Consider the following 24,144-nt stretch of genomic DNA (forward strand, 5'->3'; position numbering starts at 1 on the left):
GGAAAAGCGGGGAAGTTACAAAGTTACCACTCCTCAGCAATAACTAACTCCATAGATTTAGGTATCATGCTAATTAACTAAGAAAAGCCCTTTCATCTGGAACTGACATAACAATGCAGACAGGTTTTTCACCAAACATGTCAAATCTGTCATGCTACAGACGAATTTAAAGTTGAGGGACCAATGTATAATCTGCCAATCCAAGACTGCCAAAACCTAGCTGTCTCTCCAAAATAAACACTCGGAAAGACAACTGCAAGTGCATCTATCTCTGCAGAAAGACACTTGGACATGTTCTTAAACTATATATGCCCTTATGCAGAATATATTAATCTTTGGCTCCATCTGGGTACCTTAAACACAGGAATGGAGTCCTCATCTCCAGGCCTGTTGTCCCCACTTTGCTTTCTTTTATGTAGAGATTCTGTAATATGGATTTCAAAGGTAAAGCCAATCAGGAAAACCAAAAACCAGCTTTTGCTGATGAGCTATCTGGGTACTTATGGTTTTGTGTTTCAAGAACAATTGTTTTAGCCTAAAGCTAACACTGATGTAGAGAGGTTTCCCTAGGTGCTTCAGTGAAAGTACATCTACGTACCAACAGCTGTACAGTTTCCTTTCAAAGCACCTTTCTTTCTAGTCTCCTGACAGTTTTGGCCTGGGGTTCTTTACATGAGGAGCTGAGGAAGAATTGCTCTTTAAGTGCAAGTATTGATAAACATTGTTGGGAAAATCTGGAGAACAGGAATCTCCAACAAACTGAACAAGACCTGCAGGAGAAGTACGATGTTGGGAGCACAGTCGGTTTTAGAGCCATCAGATGTAGCTGCTGAATAAGAGCAACATAAAGTCTGCAGTAATTTGTAATACAGCCACCAATATAAAGATAGAAAGTGTAACTCCATGTATTATTTACTGATAATCAAATCACTTTTAAAATACATATTTTACAATTGTAATAGAATCTACTAGTGAATCTTAAAAACCCAAGAAGTGGGGGAAGTGGTTCACACCTAATCTAAGTAGCAAAACGTTTGTTTTCCTTTCACTTTAATTATGGGTACAGGAAATTTACACATCTAACACAAACACATTTTTAATGTGAAATATTTTCACTTTTTAAATTTTACAGTGCAATGCACAAGAAAATAGACTTATTATCCTAAAAATGCTTACCAGTCAATTGACGTTCATTATTTGAGCTATTGCTTTCATCTTTATTTTGTTGCTAATTTTCTAGTGTCAAATAGTATACACATCACATATAAAGTTCATAAAGCTGCAATATCCCGGAGCAGATAACGTCAGCATCTCCCGCACAATTGCAATGGATTGCTATCTGGGGCATTCCGGTACTGCTGTGAGGCTACTGTAGTGTTCTCCAAAGGGGAGGACATACATTGCTGAATACCCTATAACAAAATGAGGAATAATGAGATAAACATGTATGTAAACAGAAACTTGATTATGCATAGTGTAACATTCAAGAAACACCATTTGATGATATTGTGTGATCTGTTTTCCATTATATAAACAACTGTGCATCTTTATCTGGATTTAGAGGTTGGTATTACAGGGTACAATATCATTCACATGAATTAGTGAGTGAATATCTGTACTTTATTTGGATGCTCTGAAACTAGGAGACCTGAAGCAGGTTGTTCTCTTGGTGAAGTAAAAATTTAAAATCCTGTCACTTCTCATGGCAGAAGATTTGATGAAATCTCAGTCATCTCTACTTTTTCTGTAGCTGGGAACTTGTATGAATGTTGTTCCCTCTTCTCATCAAGAAGTATTCCAAGCCAGTGTCTGAGATCTGAATATATCTACAGCTGGATACCTGTTTAAATGCTGAAGTATATACTTAGAATCATAGAATCATGGAATGGTTAGGGTTGGAAGGGACCTTAAAGATCATCTAGTTCCAACCCCCCTGCCATGGGCAGGGACACCCTCCACTACACCAGGTTGCTCGAAGCCTCATCCAACCTGGCCTTGAACACTTCCAGGGATGGGGCATCCACAACTTCTCTGGGCAACCTGTTCCAAGTGATACTTGTAGGGAAAGAGGAATCTTAAATGTCCATCAGAGAACTTACAGTTCCAGAGACTGGACAGCCTGAGTAATGTCTAGTGTTATTCATGAAACAAAAAGTCTCATAGATGAAAAATTAGTAGGAGAAAGCTTTGTCACAGACCAGCCAGCCAAGAAGTCTGACTACTGAAAGCCAGGAAAATACATTGGTGGTGGGAACAAGATTTTAGGTGTGGGTTGTTGTTTTTTTTTTTTTTTAGGCAAGACAGGCTATAAAGAAAGCCCCCAGAAAATATACAAGCTCAAAAATGCTTTAGTAAAACACAGTTAAATCCAATAAAGGTTGCTATGCTACATTAATTGCTGAAAAATACAAAATCTGCAAGCTGTTTAGCCATACAGAATTAAATTTTTAAGACAGGAAGCAGAAGACAGGAAGCTGATGTTCCAAGTCACACCTATTACTAGGATTCACAAGAAAAGTGGTAACGATTAGCTCTGTGTACTTTTCACAGTCCCACTCCAAAACCAGCAATCACTTTGAATTTGGGAGCCTGGATACTTTCTGGGGTTTTTCAGACTCAAACTCAATAAGTGGTAAAAGCCTTCTGAATGAAGAGTATTTTCTCTAACATTTTTGGTAACAGTTTATCCAGTACAGTATATGAAATATATGAAAGTATATAAAATACGTGAAATATACAGTCATCTGTCTGTATTTTTCCCCCATTACAAATATGTAATAAAGGAGGAGACTGATAATATAGAATTATAAATACTAACTCCTGCATTACAAATTGAACATGTAAAATTTGTACTTCACACACACATCTGTGTATTCGGTTCTTTATATTCCAGGTATCATGATTATTTTTATTTCAAAATGACAAGATCTAGAATATATGAAACAAAATGCAAACACTTACTGAAAAATGGTAATACCTGTCACTTACAGAACATGGCATATCTGCAGGTCAACGTAAGAATTCATTCATTTTATTACCAATTATTTTATGCACTACCATGCCTCATCTCCCCTTTCATCTCTATGTTATTAAGAAATAGAAATTAATTATGAGGTATATATATAGTTCAAATGTACCCTGCTAAATTACTGTTCCTTAAAAGTTCTCGGAACTTCCTGGACTTTGCAAGTGTCTTCAGCTTCCAAAAGGAAAATGAAGCCAGAGGATGAGGCAGCCTGGCATAAACTGTTAAAGCCTGTTCAGAGTACTATAAAGTTCATTTGTGTATTTCTTTTTACATAAATTGAAATCTGAAAATCTGGCAAGCCAGTTGAACAGATTGATGTAAATATTTTCATTATATTTTTACTATAAAATAAGCCATAAGGTCAGTTTGTAAGAATTAAAGCTGAACATATTTCAATTAAGTACTTACTAAAGGGGTGATTATCTGCAAAACATTTGAAGCAGATGGGTTTCTGGTAATGGCTTCTTGAACAGCTGAAAACAGCATAAAAGTGTATCATAAATATTATGCAAACCAAATACTACAACAAATATGATTCACAGCTAAATATTCAACACAAAACTTCCCAATATTGTGGAAATCTAGTTTAATAGTACTGCTCTTTTTTCCCCCTACCAAAAGCTGCTGAAGTATATGCCATATCTGTATTTTTAAAATTTGCAGCTAGATACTATTATCTGAACAAAAAATTTAGTGTCAATAATTAAATCTAAAGCTAGAGAAAAGAATGCCAGCTACTCTAAGCTGGCAACAAAAATTCCAGACTTAGATTGGTTAGTGACTAACTGTTATTCATGAAAAAGACTGCTATGGAGGTACACAGTTTTAGTCACTTAATCTGGTGACATGTGAAAGCAAAGCCGAAAAAAGAGGTTCAGAAAGGTTGTGGTTTAAAAAAAAAAAAGTACTTACATGGCATGTAAGTACTTACAAAACTTTACTTACTTACTTACAGGTACATACTTACATGTCCTATAAGTCTACCTGTAAAATTTCACAGCTTCTTATTAACAATTTTAATCCACAAATAATTAGGCATGCTAATTAATTAGGCAAGATACATATATATATTATATTCTTTTTCACAGTTACTTCATTTACAATCAGTTAACTCCTATGACTCTTTCATTGTTTCTGTCGTATTCCTCATGTAGTTTTCATAGTTTTCCTTTTCACACTTCGCAGACTTCAGTTTTCTTGCTCCCAGCTCCTTTGCTGCATTTACCTTTGCTTCTGTTTATTTCTCTGTTATTTATACAGCAATTTATTTTCTATTTTCTTGTATTTCTTTTTCATATATGCTTTCTTAACCTAAGCACATCATACTAAAACTCCTCGCTGACAAAAGACAGAATCCTTCACTTCCATTTGCCTGGAAGCAATAACCGTGAGGTATGATATAATGAAATTCTGAACCACTGTTTGATGGGAGCAGGAATTGTAAGCTACAGCTGCAGAAAGTTTCTAAGCAGTTGCAAAAATTTTTTCTTCTGCTGTTGCAGTTTACAGGAAACTGAAGCCTTTTTCCTCAAAGTCAAGTAATCCACCATTTGATGGAGAAACATATGGATAGTGTGCAGGAGCTTAATAAGCCTTGGTTTAGTCTGATTCCAGTCAGCAGGGAGGTAAATGTGGGTAACCTGACCATGAAATGGTGCAGTCCACAAGGAAAAGAAGTAGAATAGTAAAATAAAATCAATGGACTTCAAGAAAGCAGACTCTTATAATCTCAAATAATTGGCATGTAAAGTTTTATATGAAAAAGTCCAAGGAAAACATAAAATTCAGAAGAGCTGGCAGTTCCATAAACAGCAAAAATGGCAAGCAGAAGTTACTCCAATGATACGGAAAGCCAGGCAGCCAGTGGAGAGACCACGCGGATTAAAGCACAAGGTCCCCGTTGATTTCAAACACAGGATGGAGCACACAAAATGCAGAAACGATGTCAAACTAATGAGAATTTTTATGACAGACCTCTATGATCATGTAGGTCAAAGCAAATATGAACCACTAGATACAGTAGCAAGAGACCCAAAAAGTAAGTTTGTTCTATGAGTATGTTAGAACAGGATGATGAATGAAAGTGTTGGCTTACTAATCATTCGAGAGAAAAAATTGTCAAGAACGAGTACAGACTTTTTCCCAACAGTCTTCAATAAAATGTCAGCTGTGACGGGACAGCTCACATGAAAAGCACCCATACAAAGCAGGTAAGAACTCAGCCTGGCATAGAAGAGGTCAGGTTAGAGAACGCTCGGGTAAGTTTGGGATTGTTAAAATGGTTGCGCGAGTGATATTCACATAAACATTCAGATTCAGCTGCACCTATCTCAGAACCGTGTTTGTGATCTTTAAGAATTCATGGAGAAGAGGAACATCCTAAAAGACCAGAAGAAATGAAATGAAAAGGCATTCATTATAAAAGGTTACATGTGCAAAAATAGCAGCTACTGTTGGACTGAGACAGCTTCTGAAGGTTTCCTGCAGTCATATTTTCAATTATTTTTTGACCAAGGCAAAGTCGTCATTATTTGAAATTAATTTCATTGACTATAAGAAAGGTTTCAGGATTTTGATCTGTTTGCTACATTTAGTAAAGAATAATAAGAAGAAAATAAGAAGAAACATATTTCTATCGCAGGATTCATGTTTTTAATTCAAATTAATCCATGACAACAAAATACAAGGTTACTTAATCACTCGATGTAGGATCCTATTTATTATCAAACTTACTTTGTAGCCTTTGATTAAGGCGTTCAAGAGACTGGAAAATCTTCTGTTCTTCTATTGAAAGTGCACTCATGCCTGGACACGGAGCCCTGTTAAGCAGGAAGGGCTGTCTGGCTGGTTGCACACTTTCCATAGCTGCCAGGATTGCATCTTCTGCAAGGGGTGTACTTGCTAGTTTTTCTGCCATAAGAAACTGAACAGTGCTGTCTGAAACTGAAGAGATTACAGGGGTGACTTCAAATAAGAAGAGCTCATGACATTTAAATATGCTGCTTGCTTTCATTACTGTAAGTCTGTATACAGACACAAAACATACACAAAATTCACATTAAAAGTTAAAAAAAGTGGCAAAGTCACGAAGCATGATATGTTAGAAAACGACATAATTAAGATCACTAATGTGTCTTACAACTGGCACCAGAGCAAGTTCTACTGACTTCGGAAATATATAATGGCAGCAAGCAATACCTGTCCCTGCCACGCAGTTATGCACGACACATACAGCTATCACACAGTCAAATGCAGACAGGGATGGAATGAAACTCGACTGTATGTTGCAATGCCTTTACAAAACCATCAATATCACGACACATGATGCTATACCTTACATTTTCCTGAAAAAAATTAGGTCTACACAACAAACCACGCTTTCTTACTTAGAATTGCTGATGCCAAAAGAGACAAGCTATGTTATATCGTGGATTTATTAGGTCACTTCTTTATGTATAACTAAGAATTGAAGTGAAATGTGTTACTGTACCTTCATCAGATTTACAGGTGGTGTTCATATTTTGTGCTGGATCAAATGCAGATTGAATAGGACTCAGCTGGACAGTACATAACAAATTCTACCAAAAAGATTATAAGAATATTTTAAGTGTAATTTAAAGTAACTATACTACTTCCTGAACATCTTCATAATATTATTTCATATTTCAAGTGCAAAAATATTAATGCATACTAATATGGTAGGTGTAGTCCAGTTGGTTTTATTATTTTCATTAGCAGTGACAAGGTGATTAAGCACATTGATTCAAAATTTGGTCACACTGAACACATTTTTTACATTCTTGAAACTCTTTCCATTTTGAGGATAAATAAGATTTTTTTTAAAAAATATTTAATGTTTACCTGTGCAGGATGAGCAGGCTTCCATCTTTTAGAGGCTACAATTTGCCTTCGGTGTTCTGAAATGTGTTCATTTTCAAAAACCTGCGTTTTTCTTGTAACAGGAACAACACCTTAAATGAGATGCATACAAAAATAAACCAAAAATGTGTGAAAACATTATAAAGCTACTAGAAGCAAAACTAGTAATGGTGAGTAAATTTCTCTGTCCAAATTTAAATGTTTACCTTTTACCTTTACTTTTATCTCTCTAAATGTATTTTCATGTAGTAAAAAGAGCGGAACAGGGATTTCTAAGGCATATTTAATTTCATGTGAGGACAGGACTACAAAATCCAGATGTGGATTGCACGTAGATGTTTATAAGCAGGTTAAGTGAAGCCCCACTTTGAATCCCAGTTAATAAAGGTGGTCCATACAGAGATACAAGGTGTTCTTGCACAGTAAGAGGGAGAATGAATAGACAGTGAACCATGATAAAACAAATACCAAATAATGTGCCAAAAAGTAGCGTTTTAGAAAATCAGTTGCGTTTAGAGAATAATCCCGAACTCTCATTGTCTAACACAGTGTATGTCTATTGCCAAGATCCTGTATCTTATGTCTCAATGGGTTCAACATTTTTTAAGAGTATCATAGAATCACAGAATTGTAGAATAGTTTGAGTTGGAAAGGACTTTTAGAGGTCATCCAGTCTGACCCCCCTGTAATGAGCAGGGACATCTTCAACTAGATTAAGCTGCTCAGAGCCCTGTCCACTCTGACCTTGAAGAGTACATAGTGCCATGCAGAAAACATGGAATAGTTCACACAGTTTATTTGATTCACAGAACGGCTGAGGTTGGAAGGGACCTCTTGAAGTCACCTGGTCCAACCATTCTGCTCAAGCAGGGCCATCTAGAGCTGGTTACCCAGAATGACGTCCAGATGGCTTTTGAATATCTCCAAGGAGAGAGAGACTCTACAACCTCCTTGAGCAACCTGTTCCAGTGCTCTGCCACCCTCACAGTAAAAAAAAAGAAGCGTTTCCTGATGTTCAAAGAAAACCTTCTGTGTTTCAGTTTGTGCCCATTGCCTCTGGTCCTGTTCCTGGGCACCAGTGAAAGGAGCCTGGCTCCATCCTCTTTGCACTCTCTGTTCAGGTATTTATATACATTGATGAGATTCCCCTGAGCCTTGTCTTCTCCAGGCTGAACGGTCCCAGCTCTCTCAGCATTTCCTCACAGGAGATGTGCTCCAGTCACTTCATCATCTTCATGGTCCTTTGTCAGACTCTCTCCAGTATGTCCATGTCTCTCTTGTACTGAGGAACCCAGAATGAGACACAGCACTCCAGGTGTGGCTCACAGGTGTGATTCGAATGTAAAGTTACGAGTTAAACCTTAGTTCTATAGCTTGGGATTTTGTAGTTAATCTTACTAATTTCTGCAACTTTATACTAATTTTAGTGAAGACGTACTGCTGTGTAGTATTTTCCCGTGGCTAGAGGGAAACCTAGACACTGTACCTCAAATTTATCTCAGTTTTATCTGGTGTAATAATACATTTTTGAAATTAAATAAATTAAGTTCTTAATTAAACTTTCATGCATACAAACTGGAGAAGCAAATCGGCATTTTCATGTGCAAGTCAGGAATCTATATGTCCAAGGAGATATTATATTCTTATTTGTAAATGCAGTTATTATAGTTGGGAAGATATATTACCTATTTATTTACATAAGTATTTACACGTGCAGTTTAATGTATAGTTCATGATTAGATCAAGAGGTCTTTTAGTGATTTTAAAGGAATTATATTTCTTTAGTTGTTATTACAGTGATATTTAACAAAGCAGAATTCTTTCCATTTGCAGAAAACCAAAACAATTAATTGAACCTAGATGCAGATTTGAAACTACTTATCTGGCTGCTGCCATCAACAGTAACAAGGGACACACTAGCTTTAAAAGTTTGCCATTTAGCTAGAGGTGAGTTATTGTGAAGTGACACATGGTGCTGAATAGCACCTGAAAAGAAAAGGAAATGTGATCATGTTATACTGAATATGGGGGAAAATGTAAAAAGAAGTGAAGAAGAAACACCTTTTTGTATTAGTAATCACATAATGTTTTTTTCTGAAAAATAAATCCAAAGTTGCTCTATTGATGTGCATCAACATTTAATTTAATTAGTTTGCAAGAGATCCTAGACCTATGCCAAGGAAAAGACTCCTTTGTGAAATTTAAGACAAAAATGTACTAAGCAATAGTCTTTTTAAGGGCATGAAACACTGAGCAGTCTGCCCCTGTTTAACCATAAACCCGTGACAGAGCCCTGTATTTGTCACAGGCTAAATGTTACACAAATGTTTAAAGCAGTTTACTGACTGAACCTCAAAGGATGTAAAATAATTCTAATATCCAGCTAATATCCAGCTACAGAGAATATGTGTCAGCCAGAAGACATACCACTTCAAGCCTGGAAGCCAATTAAATGAAGATCTTCATGGACAACAATTTTATTTATTAATCTTGTTCTCATTCGTTCTTTCTGTAGCATACATTTGGCCAAGCATTGCAACAGACCATGTTTTCTACAGTGTCCTCACAGACCCTACTGAGTTCTGCAACAGTGCCACGGCAGATATCTTACTGAAGAACAATGCAGTATTCAGTCTGTCCCAGCGAGCACTTCAGGACAAAGACCATGATGATCTGTGTGCATTTGCAGGCAATAGAACAAATGATAGCAAGTCCTTAGGAGTTATCTAGAGTATTTAAAATAAGGAAGACTTTCAAAACACAAAATCTAAGCAGATACTGAGAGAGGGCAACCCACCCAGCTTTTAAGCAGAGGTTACTCAGCTCTTCCCCTAAAAGGGCTGGACCAATGTGACACTGGAGAAGTAGCATTTGGAGTGCAGTGAAGACAGTATCAGCAGTGCACACGACTTTGACCCAGTAAATTTCCTGATTCTTGATCTGATGTGCAAATAAGGACATGAAGAGGCAAACACTTCTGCTGGAGGCAAGGCATGGTAATGCAAGACTTCATTCATTTCCAATGTAAAAGCAAATTGTCACACATAGCTTAATGTAAAATGTAAAAGCAAATAAGTCACACATAGCTTAAGCTCATCTGTTTGACTTTGAACTGGAATGGACAAGCAGACAACACATCTCATTTCCCACCCCTGCTTTAGGCCAGGAATATTCACCGACCTCTGCTCTTACATAACAGAGCTGTTCTGAATCACTCCATAGTTAACACTATGTATTACTGTAGACAAAACTAGAAATTTAGGGTTTTTAAGTTTGGCAGCAAGTGTCTCTGAGCTGCATGGCCCTGATCCTCGGGGTGATCCCAGTATGGGAAGTACTTTGGATACTCCTGGTACCAAGCAGGGTCTACAGCTTGAGGAGCTCTGCCTCCAGCTGCAACCCTCCATAGGAAGCAAACCCACACATTGCACACATCAGTGCCCTCAGTGAACAGGGCACAGAACACAGCCAGGCTGCAGAGAGACAAGGCAAACCAAAAAGCATGAAACCTGTTTTGAAATGTAAAAACCAGGAGATTAAAGTTTATTCTCCTAGAATTTCTTATGCACCTTTCCTCTGTCTTATCAGTCAATCGGTGCATCATATTGTTCCCAAGGTTAATTTTCAATAAAATACAGGATTGGTCCTAAATTTTCTTAAAATTCTTTATAAATCAGACATACTTTGCAGCACAGCTAAACTTGTCCAGTAGAAGTTCTTATTTTTTAACTTACTTTTTTTTTTTTGAGTATTAATTGTATTACTGGGACTAAAAATTAATAATTTTAGGCATTTACAGTGACAGCATTTTGAAAACAGGGTAGATCTACATTTCTTTCATTCTCAGGTGGCAGTGACTGTTGGACAACAAGCTATGACTCCCAGTTACCTTGTAAAACTTGCTCGTATAAGCTTAGTCACTTCCTCTTACATCATTATTTAGACCACCTGTCACATCTGCTCATTAGTCAGGAATATAATCTCAGGGAAAATACTTCCTTTTCATTTAATATTGTAGAGAGCTATTAAAAATGGGGATCGACGTCTGAGAGGCCTCTGGGCACCACTAGAATAGAAATGACAATGACAAATGGTGAGAACTTGCTAAAACTGGCGGTATTGTGTGAACGGATGAAAGGCTGGATGTTTCAACTGAAAACAAACTTGTGATGTAATTGAAAAAGATTTTCGCCTGAACATTCCCCCACCCCAAACCCAGAAACATGACTCTTACCAGTAGCAGAGTCTTCTGGAGCTCGGGCAGTACGTGCTCCTTGCCAGGAGGTACATGTTTTCCCAGCTGCTGGCACGCGATGGAGATGTAATCCATTTTCTGTGTGAGCAGGTCTTCTTTCAGTGCAGCTCACTGAACGATCTCGACAGGTGCTCGTCTGAACACTATTCGCAGAACAAGTATTTTTTGCCCAAGGTTTGTACTTGGCCATGCTGTGGCCAGGTGTAGCTGTGGCAGTGGCCACGTCCACCCTGCAAGTGATTCTTTCAATGTTTCCTGCACCGTTCCCGTTTAAAACCCGACCTGCCAGCACAATGTGCCTTTCAATTAAACCGTTCCTGCTCGCACTGGTGGCTCGAAGACTGGAAGGCAGCAGTGGCTGACACCCAGGGCTGGCCGTGCTCTTCACACGTCTGTTTCCCGGCAGAGGCGCAGATGGTGGGTGAGGTGCCAGCAACTTCCCTGGAGCTTTCTGAGTTTTGTTGGCTTCAGTGGCCAACTGCGGTTGGGTTACGTTGCCTGTTCTCTTCTTGGGCATAAAGCTTGACTGGGCTTTTACAGATGTTCTTCTAGTTATTTTTGCATTATTTTTGAGTTGATTACCTTCATTAGTTCCAGAATTATTACTATACACTGGAGATTGACTTTCTTCATCGTTTGATACCATCCAAGCTTTTTTAGCAGAAAAGGACCCAGTAGATATAAATGTATTTAGAGACATGCACTCTTTATTTGATTCTTCAGTATTAACATTTGGGTTTGATACCTGAAAGTTTTCCTGATGACTTTTTATGAACATGGGGTTTGAAGGCTGAGCAACAATACTGAAATTGGTCTTAGGAGCATTATTTGTAGTTTGAACACACTGCAGCTGTGCAGAAGATATTTCACTAGTGTTTTTTTCATCACATTTTTCATTATTTTCTATTATTATCTGGTTAATTTGATCATACCATCTTAGCTTTCTATTGTATTTTTCATTTTCTGCACTTTTCTTTTTTATTTTTGCCAGTTCTAAACTGTCTCTGATAGAAGACATGGGTTGAGTTCCAAAATTGATCCCGTGGGTCATAACCACAGCTTTGAAATGACTGGGTTCATATTTAGAATCCTTCTTTAAGATATTTCTGAATAACTTCGCTCTTTTTCTCTCAAGCACATTGTTTTTCAGGGTTTTGTGCTGTGCATGAGTGCCAGAACCGAACTCTGTATCAGACATCAGTGACACAGTTTCAACCATATTTACCTTTTCCTCCTCTCTGTTATTCTGGTGTTTAACATTGCCCAGAACAGAGGCATTTGGTATGTCCTGAAATAAAGATGATCCTAGGTTAATGTCTTCAATACATTTAATATTTTCTTTTGTTTCAGCCGTTTTTCCTGAGGTAACGATTATAGATGTTGCAATAGGTTGACTGGAGGTTTGCACAGATATAGTTCTTTTTTGTGGGGTCATTTTAAAACTCTGATCTTGCATCAGGTCCTGAACTCTTTCTCTTGGAATAGAATCAGGGCTGGCCCAGACTTTGCTAGGATTGAAAACAGGATGACCAGTGGCTAATGCGCTAGCCGTTTCAGAAAATGGCTTGCTTCTTTCTTCTTTTATAGTTTGCAGAAAACTAAATGCATTACTTACAGAGCTTTCTTGCTTACCAGAGGTGGAGAACTCTGCAGGTTTTTTTCCAGATCTGTGAGAAGCAGATGATTCCTCTTCTGAGTTGTTTACATGTTCAGCAGGAGTTAAAACATTATGTTTAGCTAAAAGATCATGAACAGGTGAGTTGTGGTAGTATTGTGAATCTGCATTTCTCAGACAATTATTCAGATGTATATTTTTAGAAGAAGTACTTTGAGCTGTATAAAGCAAACCGTTATTCGCAGTCTGTGATTTTTCTGGATTGTACAGGGCACAGTCACACTGTGTATTCAAAGATGATTCACTCGGTGTTGTGTAATTTCCATTTTGTTCTCCAGTCTCAAGACTGTCAAGGCTTGACAGGCTTCCTGAATCATCTGTTTTCTTGACTTCTTGATGAAAATTCTGAAATACAGGCATAAAACCAGACTGTTGCATTTATCAGAAATGTTTTTTTGCTGATACTAGTTTTTAATTAATGAGAGGCTAAAATACAATGAATAATGAGCCTGGTGTTTTTACAATTTGGGGTCATAACACCATAAGTGTTTCCATCAAGTCCAAATTTATCTGTGTTCAATAGCAAAAGAAAATGATGTAGTCTGGGTATGGAATTCAAAGGAAAGAGCTACATAGTTCAACAAATTTAATCCTAAGTTTTACATAAATCCTACAATATCAAAAAAGGAACAACATTTGTCTAAACAACACTGCTATTTCTGGATTGCCCTATGACACAGGATGGTTTTCATATTGTAATATGTAAGGGAGTTTAACAAAATGAAAGAGAATCCACGAAAATGCAGATTTGGCAGTGGGTTTGCCCCAAAGTGGAATTTTTCCATAATACCAGACTGAATATGTTTATTTTCATATGAAGTGCCACAAGTGGCGAAGATTTAAGCCTTGTCATGGCAAACACAGAAAACATCTCTCAGCTATTACAATCACAGTGATTAACACCTCCTCCCAGTGAAACCCCTTCTTCTCATCTTTCAGAAAGAAGAAAATAGCATCTGATCTATGAGGACAGATCAGGCCTAAGGGCCTATGGGAGTCCCATCCATTTCACCAACTTCTCTGTCAAAGTGTACTGTAGTGATGGATAAGAGCAACTGGCACCATATGAATCACAGAATCACAGAATGGTTAGGGTTGGAAGGGACCTCAAAGATCATCTAGTTCCAACCTCCCTGCCATGGGCAGGGAAACCCTCAGTGATTGAATCATCAATGAGACAACTTTATGTATGTATTACACAGGCATTTTCTTCGCTATTACTTCTCCATCCAAACACTGAGATGCCTGACATGGTTAAAAATACGTTTTTTAAGTATATGATTTGGAAACACACATAAACATAAAGGAAGACAAGCATATAAACTATTTTCACAATCTTGTACGCTCTCTCATGTGGAAGTAGAAGTTCACTTCCACTCAACTCAGCAGCTAAGTGATTTTAAACCATATGTTGGAAAAAAATTGCCATGAAAAACTGCAGAAGCTGCATTAGGTATGCAATCTTTCGCAATGAAGATTTTTTTTTTCATTAGTGACTTTAAATGGAAAATGTTTCAAGTAGCAAAATCTGTTAACCTAGGTAAGTGATTACATATCCCCTGGCAATTACAATAGAATTAACGTTTTGAACACTTACCAAAGAATCCATAAATATCATTAGTGAATAAGAACATTTTTTTTATTCTAATAAAATTGTTATACCGTAATGTTGCAGAGTTTACAGCTGTACAAATATTTTAAGTTGCAGAATAAAAAGGTTAGTGAGTCCTGAAAGACTTTTTATGATTGAATTAAATCTTATCTTGCACTAAATGTTCAGAGGTTGGTGCAGTCTTCCATTATAGTTATGATTTGAGATAAAGAAACTACATATAAGAACAAACAACCAAGTGTAGTTGTTCAGCTCTGGAGTCCCCAACATAAGAAGGACATGGAGCTGCCTGAACGAGTCCAGAGGAGGGCCACGAAGATGATCCGAGGGTTGGAGCACCTCTGCTATGAAGACAGGCGGAGAGAGTTGGGGTTGTTCAGCCTGGAGAAGAGAAGGCTCCGGGGTGATCTTATTGCAGCTTTCCAGTACCTAAAGGGGGCCTACAGAAAAGCTGGAGAGGGACTTTTGACAAGGGCGTGTAGTGATAGGACAAGGGGCAATGGCTTTAAAGTGAAAGAGGGCAGATTTAGATTAGATATAAGGAAGAAATTTTTCACTCAGAGGGTGGTGAGGCACTGGTTGCCCAGAGAAGTTGTAGATGCCCCATCCCTGGCAGTGTTCAAGGCCAGGTTGGATGAGGCTTTGGGCAACCTGGTGTAGTGGAGGGTTTCCCTGCCCATGGCAGAGGGGTTGGAACTAGATGATCTTTGAGGTCCCTTCCAACCCTAAACATTCTATGAACCTATGATTCTATCATCCTATGAAAAGATCCCTTTAGCGAACATTTTCAAACTAAAGCTATACAGACCAGTGTCTTTTTAATAGAAAAGAATAAATAACACTTTGTTAGTTATTTATTAACCTTTATGTTTGGCTAAATTATATTGTTAACTGCTGCTTGAACTTCACCAAACAAGGAAAAGGCATATGCTCATACAGAGTTTTCTGTACCAGGCCAAATTTAAGAACTAACTTTGAAATTTTCAGGTGGGAAAAATACAGTAAAATGAAATCATAGGTGTTAGGCTTACTTCTTGTCTAATTTGGAAACTACACCTGTAGAGCTAAACGTGTCTCTAAAAAGACTACGTTAAACAGAGGAAAAATTTTGTAAGGATTGATTTCAAAAAACCTGTTCCGATAGCAGGTTAGCTTAAACTGGTAAATCTGGAGGCTGCAAGAAAAGTTGCAACTTTTAAAAATTAAGATTAAAAAAATTCTGCCCAGTTGTGCTCCAGGGGTTGAAAATAGACTTGATCCTGCATTATATATAATTTTACTCTTCTTGTAAAACAAAACCTCATGAGAACCCAAAATCTCAGTTGAGGCAACCTCCAGAATTAAGTTAGGAAGGAAAGAATAAAGGATTCCTCATTTAAACACATATTCACTTTTACTTAGTTCATGAAAATTTAGTTAATTTTCATTTATTTTGTTGCATCATACAATATCATAATTTCACACATTAAAAATGCTTATCATTCTCATTAAAATATTTACATATTTAATTTCACTCTCTAGCCTATATAATGAAAACGAATGTCAAGTTTTCTTGTAAAAAATGCATAACTAGAAGTACTTCTGCAGTCCTAAAAAAGCATTCAACAATCATTCTTTTTTAGTGGTCAATAGCTACAGGGAAATAAACCTGGAAATCCTGATGATTTAATTTGACTTAACCTGTGAGAATATTATAGGATGACAAGGAAACAAAAATGTTCATAGAGTGTACTATCTTTTTATTTTCCAAATTTGCATATTGTCCATGTTATATAAGTACAATTAATTGTAATGCCTGTTGCCTGCATTGTCTTATGTCCTAATTAATGAAATTTAAACCCAGCCTGTCCACATACTCGGTATTCTAGGAAAGGGAACACTTATGAGGATTTAAAGAGGTCACTTGTAGGTCTTAAGACTTAGAACAGCTGTGTCAAGCAATTTCACTTCAGTAAAACACTAAAACAAAGAGAAAACATGCACCTCAGAAATCTTTCATGAGGCCAATGAAACAACAACATTGCAACAAGTAAAATTTTAAGAGAACCTGACAAGTGAATTTTCTGCCAGAGGATTCTGTCAGAACGCCTTTATGCTAAAGAGCTGCTATGTGTGTATTTGACGCCTTCTGCAAAAGAACTGCTGACTGTTCACAATTCCACGAGGTGAATGGGAACACTATTCTGCAGATAAATGCTGGAAAAATGCTGCCTACTCTGAAAACTCAGGCCCCTCACCTCTCACAGTACTTGCTATTTTTTTTATGATTCTAACTGGTTTATTTACAGGAGTTCTTTGTGTGTGATATGTGTGTATACATAATGTTATACTTCACATTCGTTGTGGAGTAGAAAACACTAATGGTCATACAGACATAAAGCTACCTCTCAAAACCAGTGAGGTACCTAAACACCTTTACTGGTTTTGAGTTTACCAACTATGGAATGGGTAAGTCTGTTAGAAAATTAATGATCTCTTTTCTATGCAAGTTTGGAAAACATAATGTACATGGCACTACACAATACTGATTTCACAGAAGATGTGGGCAGACCCCAGAAAGCAAACGCCACTGAGAAAGGATTTTGGTGCTTACGTTACACAAGAGATCCATTATACTGTGCCAAACCCACCGAAGAAGCTATGGAGGTGTAGGATGACCAGAGAAAAGCTTCCTGTCAGCACCCTTTTCTTTCCTGGGCTAACTCCTAGGTGCCTAATTTCACCTCAAGCTATCTAGGATACAGAACCTAGCTATCTATGAACCTGAGTATTTAAAAGGACCTGATATTCTGTGCTTGGAAAATCATCAGATGATGCTAGAAATACAGGTTCAAACTTCTTGAGATGAAAAGAACTCAAGTTTCCAATTTCGTAGGCCCTCAGGCACCTCAGGAAGCCATACAATATCGAAGGATTTTTAAGGAAAAGTGATCTGAACACTGAATCTCAGGGTTTCAAGTTCTGACTTCCAGTTTTAATGAAGTCCTGAGGTAAATGTATAGAACTGTATAGGAAACAGGTTTTCAGCTAAATGTTTCTCTCTGTTGCTTTCACAGAATCACAAAATGTTAGGGATTGGAAGGGACCTCAAAGGATCATCTAGTCCAATCATCTAGTCCTGCAGAACCACCTAGATTAGATCACACAAGAACGCGTCCAGGTGGGTTTGGAACATCTCCAGAGAAGGAGACTCCACAACCTCTCTGGGCAGCCTGTTCCAGTGTTCTGGTACCCTTACTGGGAAGAAATTCTTCCTCATGTTTAAGCGGAACCTCCTATGTTCTAGCTTATATCCATTTCCCCTTGTCCTATCATTGGATGCCAGTGAGAAGAGCCTGGCTCCATCCTCATGACAGTCACCCTTTCCATATTTATAAACATTAATGAGGCCCCCCCTCAGTCTCCTCTTCTCCAAGCTAAAGAGACCCAGCTCCCTCAGCCTTTCCTCATAAGGGAGATGCTCCACTCCCTTAATCATCTTTGATTAATGCTTTCTATTAAATAATTTAGTTTCTCAATACTTAGAGTGCTGCTTCTCAGAATCCCTGTTCCAGGTGCCTAACCCTCACACACTAACCTGGTCATTCAGCTCCAGAGTGCAATTCATAATTCCAGTTCTTAAATACTAATAAAATTATTAAATGAATACATGTTAGGGCACTGAGCATCACAATGCGCTAGTCTCTTTTTTGTTTCTAGCCCATTAATAAATTTATTTTGATCAGGCACAATCTACCCCACAAATTTAAGAGACAGAGTAATGTAAAAGTAGTGTGGGACTGCATAATTGAAAACCATCATGAAACAAACAGAGACGGAGAAAAACTGGGCACGCACATCCAATGGAATTCTAGAACTTCTTAACTGCTTAACTAATAACAATTTCGATGTTACATATAAAATGCAATGGCATAATTTAATGAGAAAATTCATAATTATTTATGATCTGTTATATTCAATATCAGCATTTTGGTTATCTCAAAAAAGGAGAATGGAGATCAGCTAAAACTTATCCATTTTTACTTCTTTGGAATTTGCAAGTTGTAGGAGAAATGATGTTTTAAAAAATATTTCAAGGTATTTCTAGACAATACTTTAGAGACAGAACTGAAAGGGAAACTATTCTCAGATTTTTTTTTTCATTGAAAAGCAAAGAAATAACCCTCTCTCTCGCTGATGGTTAAGGTCTTAATGATGAGATTCAAAGCCCTGAAATTATTATTTTCAGAAAAGCTTTCCAACAAAGTCTGATTTATGGGAAAGAAAAGAAGAATAACTGATGGAGGAAAGCATTTCTTCATCTTTTAAAAAACTCAGAATCAGTCTTCCTAGTGTATTGTTACTCACAAATACACAAATAAGGCAAAGCGTTAGAGTTGACAGACTCGAATGAACTGAAGATGTAGCATCAGAAAAAGATTATTAATAATATTTGATCAGACCACATCTCCTAAAAGACTCACAACCATATAGTGTGTGAACATAATTTAAAAAAAAATTCCTAGTTCAGCTGGGGGACTACCCTATCAGATCTCTCTGACTTGCTAAAAAATGAGTATACGTTTTTGCAGTCTATAAAAAGCATTACTTTTTCTTTTACCAGTGTAAACACATCGCAAAGATGGAACAGTTTTTAACATGTTTCCACTCTATCTTGTGCACTGCACGGCAGAAGGTGGATTTATATTAGGAAATCCTGAAGGTCAGATACAGAAATATTTCTAGAATAATAGAATATCCTGAGTTGGAAGGCACCCACAAGGATCACTGAGTTCAAAGCCTGACTCTGCACAGGGTAATCTAAAAGTTAAACCATGTACCTAAGAGGGTTTTCTAATATTGTATATTTGTACCTCTCTAGAAATAAGTTTATCTAAGGAGATAAAGTTTCATGTAATTACCAACATTCACTGCATGTTTCATTAATATAATCAATTATCTTGGAAAAAAAAAATTAGTGAGTGTTACATGTTATCTGTTTTACAAATTCCGTTTTTTCGATCAGATATTTTTCACCACATACATTCCTCTTAAGAACTTTACAGATATGATTTATAAGAACATGTACAAGATTCCAGGATCTGTCTTCCCCCATACAGCCGTCTGAATTTAAAGGCTGATTTTTATTTTTTTTCTTGCCACTGTTTGAAGCAGTGTAATTCCTTAAGTTGTTTGTTACAAGATCTTTCAGTCTCCTGAGTCCCAGTTATTCTCTGCTTACTCCTGTCCTCTGAATTCTGGGTGTTTGGTTTAGTGCTTTATTTCTCAATTAGTGAGCCATGCTTCCTTACAGAGTTATGCCAGTATCGGGCATAAACTGCACAGCAAAGCTCAAGCTACTAAATACCACAGGAGTGCTGCTGCGGGTTTATAATAATTAACACTAAAAAAAATTTGAAAGAACTAATTAGGTTTCCATGTACCCAGGCCACCATGAGCCTACTAGGACAGGAGCGGAATACTGGAAGAAAAAAGTAGTTAAATTTTGTTTTGCTTTCCAATTCACAAAATGTTTCTCTCTTTAAAAAACCCCAAAACACACCTCTGCCATCTTCAAAGGGGTAGAATTACTCTGGACAGTGATACCTTAATCTTGATGAGAAAGCAATAGATTTCCCAGCATCCTCTTGCGACATTAGTATATACTATCTCTGACAATACCAAGTTATCATAATATAATGTAACAGAGCATCCTGGCAGACCAGTATGCACAAACTTTTTATCTTCCACTCCCTGCAAGCAAACATTTTATTATTACCATAATCGCAGTAAACTAAAGATCAGATATTGCCATTTTTTCCTCTGTTCTCTCCTTTAGCTACATTTAGAAACATTTTACTCTTTTGCAGCAAAACAAAACAAAAATAGCTATGAAGTATGGTAGAAATAATTTAGTGCATAGGTATATATAAATATTTCAGAGAGAGGGAGAGAGAGAAATATGGATATGACTGTAAAACCAAAAACGGAGTCATGCTAATATGCAGGGAAATTCTTATGAAAAAGGTATATGCTTGTAAAGGAGGAGCAGGTATATATTAGATGACAGTTCTCAGTTCCTCTGTTTCTGTGGTTTGTGAGCTATGCTGTATGTATAACATGCTTATCCACAAGCAAAGTCTTATTCATGTATTCATCTACCTATGAAATAAACAATTTTGTACCAAAAATGCTGTTTCAGCTTCAATCCTACATTATCACCTGTTCAAGCAGGGCTTTGAATTGAGGCAAGACCCTCTTCAAATAACCAAACATCCAGATTGTCGCATATGAAGACTGTAATGTCATTTTTATACAGCACAGGCTTGGAATAAACCATTATTTTACTTAAAAAAAAACCCTACTCCAGAGGAATACACAATCAAAACAAGTTTGAGTATTTGCATGTTGCTCACCAGCCTGGGCTGCGGCACCAGGGACGCTGTTGCATCTTCCGCAGCCAGGAGGAAATGGCCTGCCTCTTGTGGGCAGGATAGGTACCTTGAGTTGAGTGGTTAATTAGTAGTTCATTAGCTCAACTCAGTCCAGCTGGATAAGAATGATTAGTGCCATAATTCCCCCTTTTTGTTTTAGTATTTTTTGTTTTCACAAAGGCTTTATGGTGAGCAGAGACCCGGCCCATTCATCCAACTCCAGCACGCTTCCCTTCCGCGAATACCACGTCGGGGCTTGCGGCTTTACCTTCTTCTCCGAAGGACTCTCGCTCGAGCTCCCGGCTCTGGTGCTGGCTCCGGCTCTTTTGGCTCGGGCTCTCGGCTCGGCGAGGGAGTCAGGGCTTCCCAGGGCTTTCCAGGGTCTCATCGATGTATCACGTCGGGGTCACCAGTTGTTGCTCACCAGCTTGGGCTGCGGCACCAGGGACGCTGTTGCATCTTCCACAGCCAGGAGGAAATGGCCTGCCTCTTGTGGGCAGGATAGGTACCTTGAGTTGAGTGGTTAATTAGTAGTTCATTATCTCAACTCAGTCCAGCTGGATAAGAATGATTGGTGCCATATTTGCATAAAACAATTTAGTCTGGAAATACATTTCAATTTGCATTTGTAGCAACTGTGAATTTTGGATTAGTGAAATAATGTGGAAGATAGTGGTACGTTGCAATATTGGTTGAAAGCCAATAAAAACTGAACCCCTCTGTCAGGGGATCATTGTCAAGAGGAAAATGAGTAGGGAAATCACTCGAGTTTGTCACATAATTTAAGTAATAAACATAAAATATGTTAACATTCATGGTTATAAGTAAAAAATGGCCAACGTTTCTAGATTTAAAGTGACCACAGAAACCTATTTCAAGGCTTTGAATAGTCTCTTCAAAATCAGCAGTTTGACTTCAGTCCCAATGCCATTTTATCCTAACCCTCCCCTTAAAAGTCTGTTTTCCCACCAACTAGCCCTCAGCATTCTACAAGTTCTTGACACTTGGGAGAGACTCTGTACACAGGCACTCCTTTTTTTCCATGCTGGTCTTGTCTATGCCTCTGAAGAGTTAGACTGATACAAGATACCTTGCAGAAGACACCCTTGTTTAACTCATTCCAGACATACTACAAACGCACTTGAAAATAATCCAGTTTTTCCATCAGTTACCCGAAATGTCCATTTCATAGACGTAGTCCAGCCTCAAAAGCAGAGTGACACAAACAGCTAACTGTCATGCAGGTCAACTCACTCAAACGAGTAAGGCAATGTAAGGCACCTACGTGCTGGTGGCATCTGTTGCTGTCATTCAGTGGAACGTCACTTGGAAAATATCCTTCACTATTTCTCAGAGACTTATTTAAATCTATACGTAACATACATAAACACACACAGAGTATAATAGGATACAGATTTTATTCTATTAGAGGTGACATAAGAATAATCTTCGGGCCTCGTGGTTTGGGTTGCAATTTCTGAGAAATGATACCTGTGTTCCAGTCCCTATTTCAACAAATATTGAAGTATTTTATGCCAAGGGGAACAGTATCCATACAAAGACTGATACTGAGTACTTCAATGACTGCATAATATGCTTGACAAAAAAGGAGAGCCAAGGTAAAATTCCTGCTTCAAATCAATCAGAAAGCAGTTTAAATTTGGATTTCATGATACCACTTGAATAACATAATTATGGTCATACAAAGGAGGAAAGAGGAAAATACAGTCTCCATGTTGTAATCTATACCTATTTTGTCAGTGAATTAGCTCTTACTTCCAAGTATTTTGTTTAAAAAGTGAAACAATAGAGGTAAAACTTTATATCAATCAAACAGTTTAATTCAAACACAATGTATTTTTCTGGAAGAGCAGTAAAATATTGTACTGACCAAAGCAATTTTGTATGACCATCAAATTAAAGAGGTGATGAGAAAAGAAAAAGACAAAATATATCTGAATAATACTATTCCTTGTCACAGTTGAGCCATTTGAATGGAAATTTTCTAAATTATTCAGTTCCAGGCAAGTGCCAGAAACGGAAAATTTCAACATAAACATTTAACGTTTGGAGAAAAGATAAGCACTTAGGAGTAATGTCTTTTGGTCAAAAGCTGCATTCAGCTTTAGCTAAAGACCGTGCTATCAGCTCCACCTTAAAGATTTTATTTATGCCTGCAACAAAACCAGGAGAGGACTGTGCAACAAAACCTTTGATTGTGAATGAAGTTCACAATATTAATTTCTTCAAAATGGAACATACTTATGGACATATAAAAAATAATAGTCTGATGTACTGGCTCAGCCGTAAGTGTTGCACAAAATAAAATCTACTGCTCTCAATATTTTAAACAAAATCGTTTTGCAGAATGGTAGAAGGGTCAGTGAAAACCTTGGCTTACTGCTGAAACTATACAAATTTTTAGGGATGGAAAGCCGGGAACACATCAAATCTACTGGTAAGGGTCTACATAGGATTTCATTGCCCTGTAGGAAAGAAAAGAATTTTAGGAATCTTTATAATCCTGCCGGGCCTATAAAAACAGAAACGAAGAGCGGTCAAAGGATCTCAGTGAAACACTTTGACATTAGTTTCAGAAAGGCAAGCACTGTTGAAATGACTTTGGACAACAGACAGTAACAAGACTACTGAAGCCTATTCATGTCACTAAGGGTATTATAAATAATTATAAATGATAAATTTTATTAGTAAGACTCTTATAAATACTATTTCACATCACAGGAAGTCACACTGCACACGCACACCAGCTCGAGTGTTAAACTTCCAAAACTCAGGCCTTAGCACAATGACAATAGTGTTCTTGACTATTTTTCTAATCCGAGTCCAAAGCAGGCAATTTCAAGAAAGATAGTCCAAATGTTTGAAGTATAAATATTTACAATTTGAAAGTATTTATCAGAGGGAAGAAGCTGAGCAACCCCTAGTGGTAGCAGAAAAATACATTCTGGAATAAAAAAAAACCAAATTTTTTACAGGACCAAAGCATTTTCAAAAATACATTAATTTGTAAACACAAATTCCTATATTACATGCAGTGTCCAAAGCTGATGATATCGTTTAGAAAAAAATGTTATTAAAAATCATGCATGACTCACAGCAGCTTTTACCTAGAATTCAATTAGAATGTGATAATTGTTTGATAAAATACACTACAATATAGTTGTCTTACAATATATTAAGAATTTTTTTAATGCATTTTTCTCAAAGAGATTGCTTTTTTTTTCACTAATTCTAAGATGTCCTAATGCAGTTACTGCCAAA

General features: G+C 37.3%; 1 protein-coding gene across 1 annotated transcript in view; it reads right to left on the reverse strand.

Moving 5' to 3' along the window:
• Positions 1 to 1,304: 1,304 nt before the first annotated feature.
• CEP126 (centrosomal protein 126) overlaps positions 1,305 to 24,144 on the reverse strand; it is a 44,893-nt gene continuing 22,053 nt past the window's right edge. Inside the window, exons 5-10 of the mRNA XM_086616298.1 lie at positions 11,142 to 13,182; positions 6,890 to 6,999; positions 6,519 to 6,606; positions 5,762 to 5,971; positions 3,437 to 3,501; positions 1,305 to 1,412 (exon numbers count right to left, since the gene is read on the reverse strand). Coding sequence (XP_086472424.1) covers positions 1,305 to 1,412; positions 3,437 to 3,501; positions 5,762 to 5,971; positions 6,519 to 6,606; positions 6,890 to 6,999; positions 11,142 to 13,182 — 2,622 coding nt within the window. The remainder of the gene's footprint in view (positions 1,413 to 3,436; positions 3,502 to 5,761; positions 5,972 to 6,518; positions 6,607 to 6,889; positions 7,000 to 11,141; positions 13,183 to 24,144) is intronic.

This window comes from Tauraco erythrolophus, chromosome 1 (genome assembly GCF_009769465.1).
Source record: "Tauraco erythrolophus isolate bTauEry1 chromosome 1, bTauEry1.pri, whole genome shotgun sequence".
Taxonomy (NCBI): domain Eukaryota; kingdom Metazoa; phylum Chordata; class Aves; order Musophagiformes; family Musophagidae; genus Tauraco; species Tauraco erythrolophus.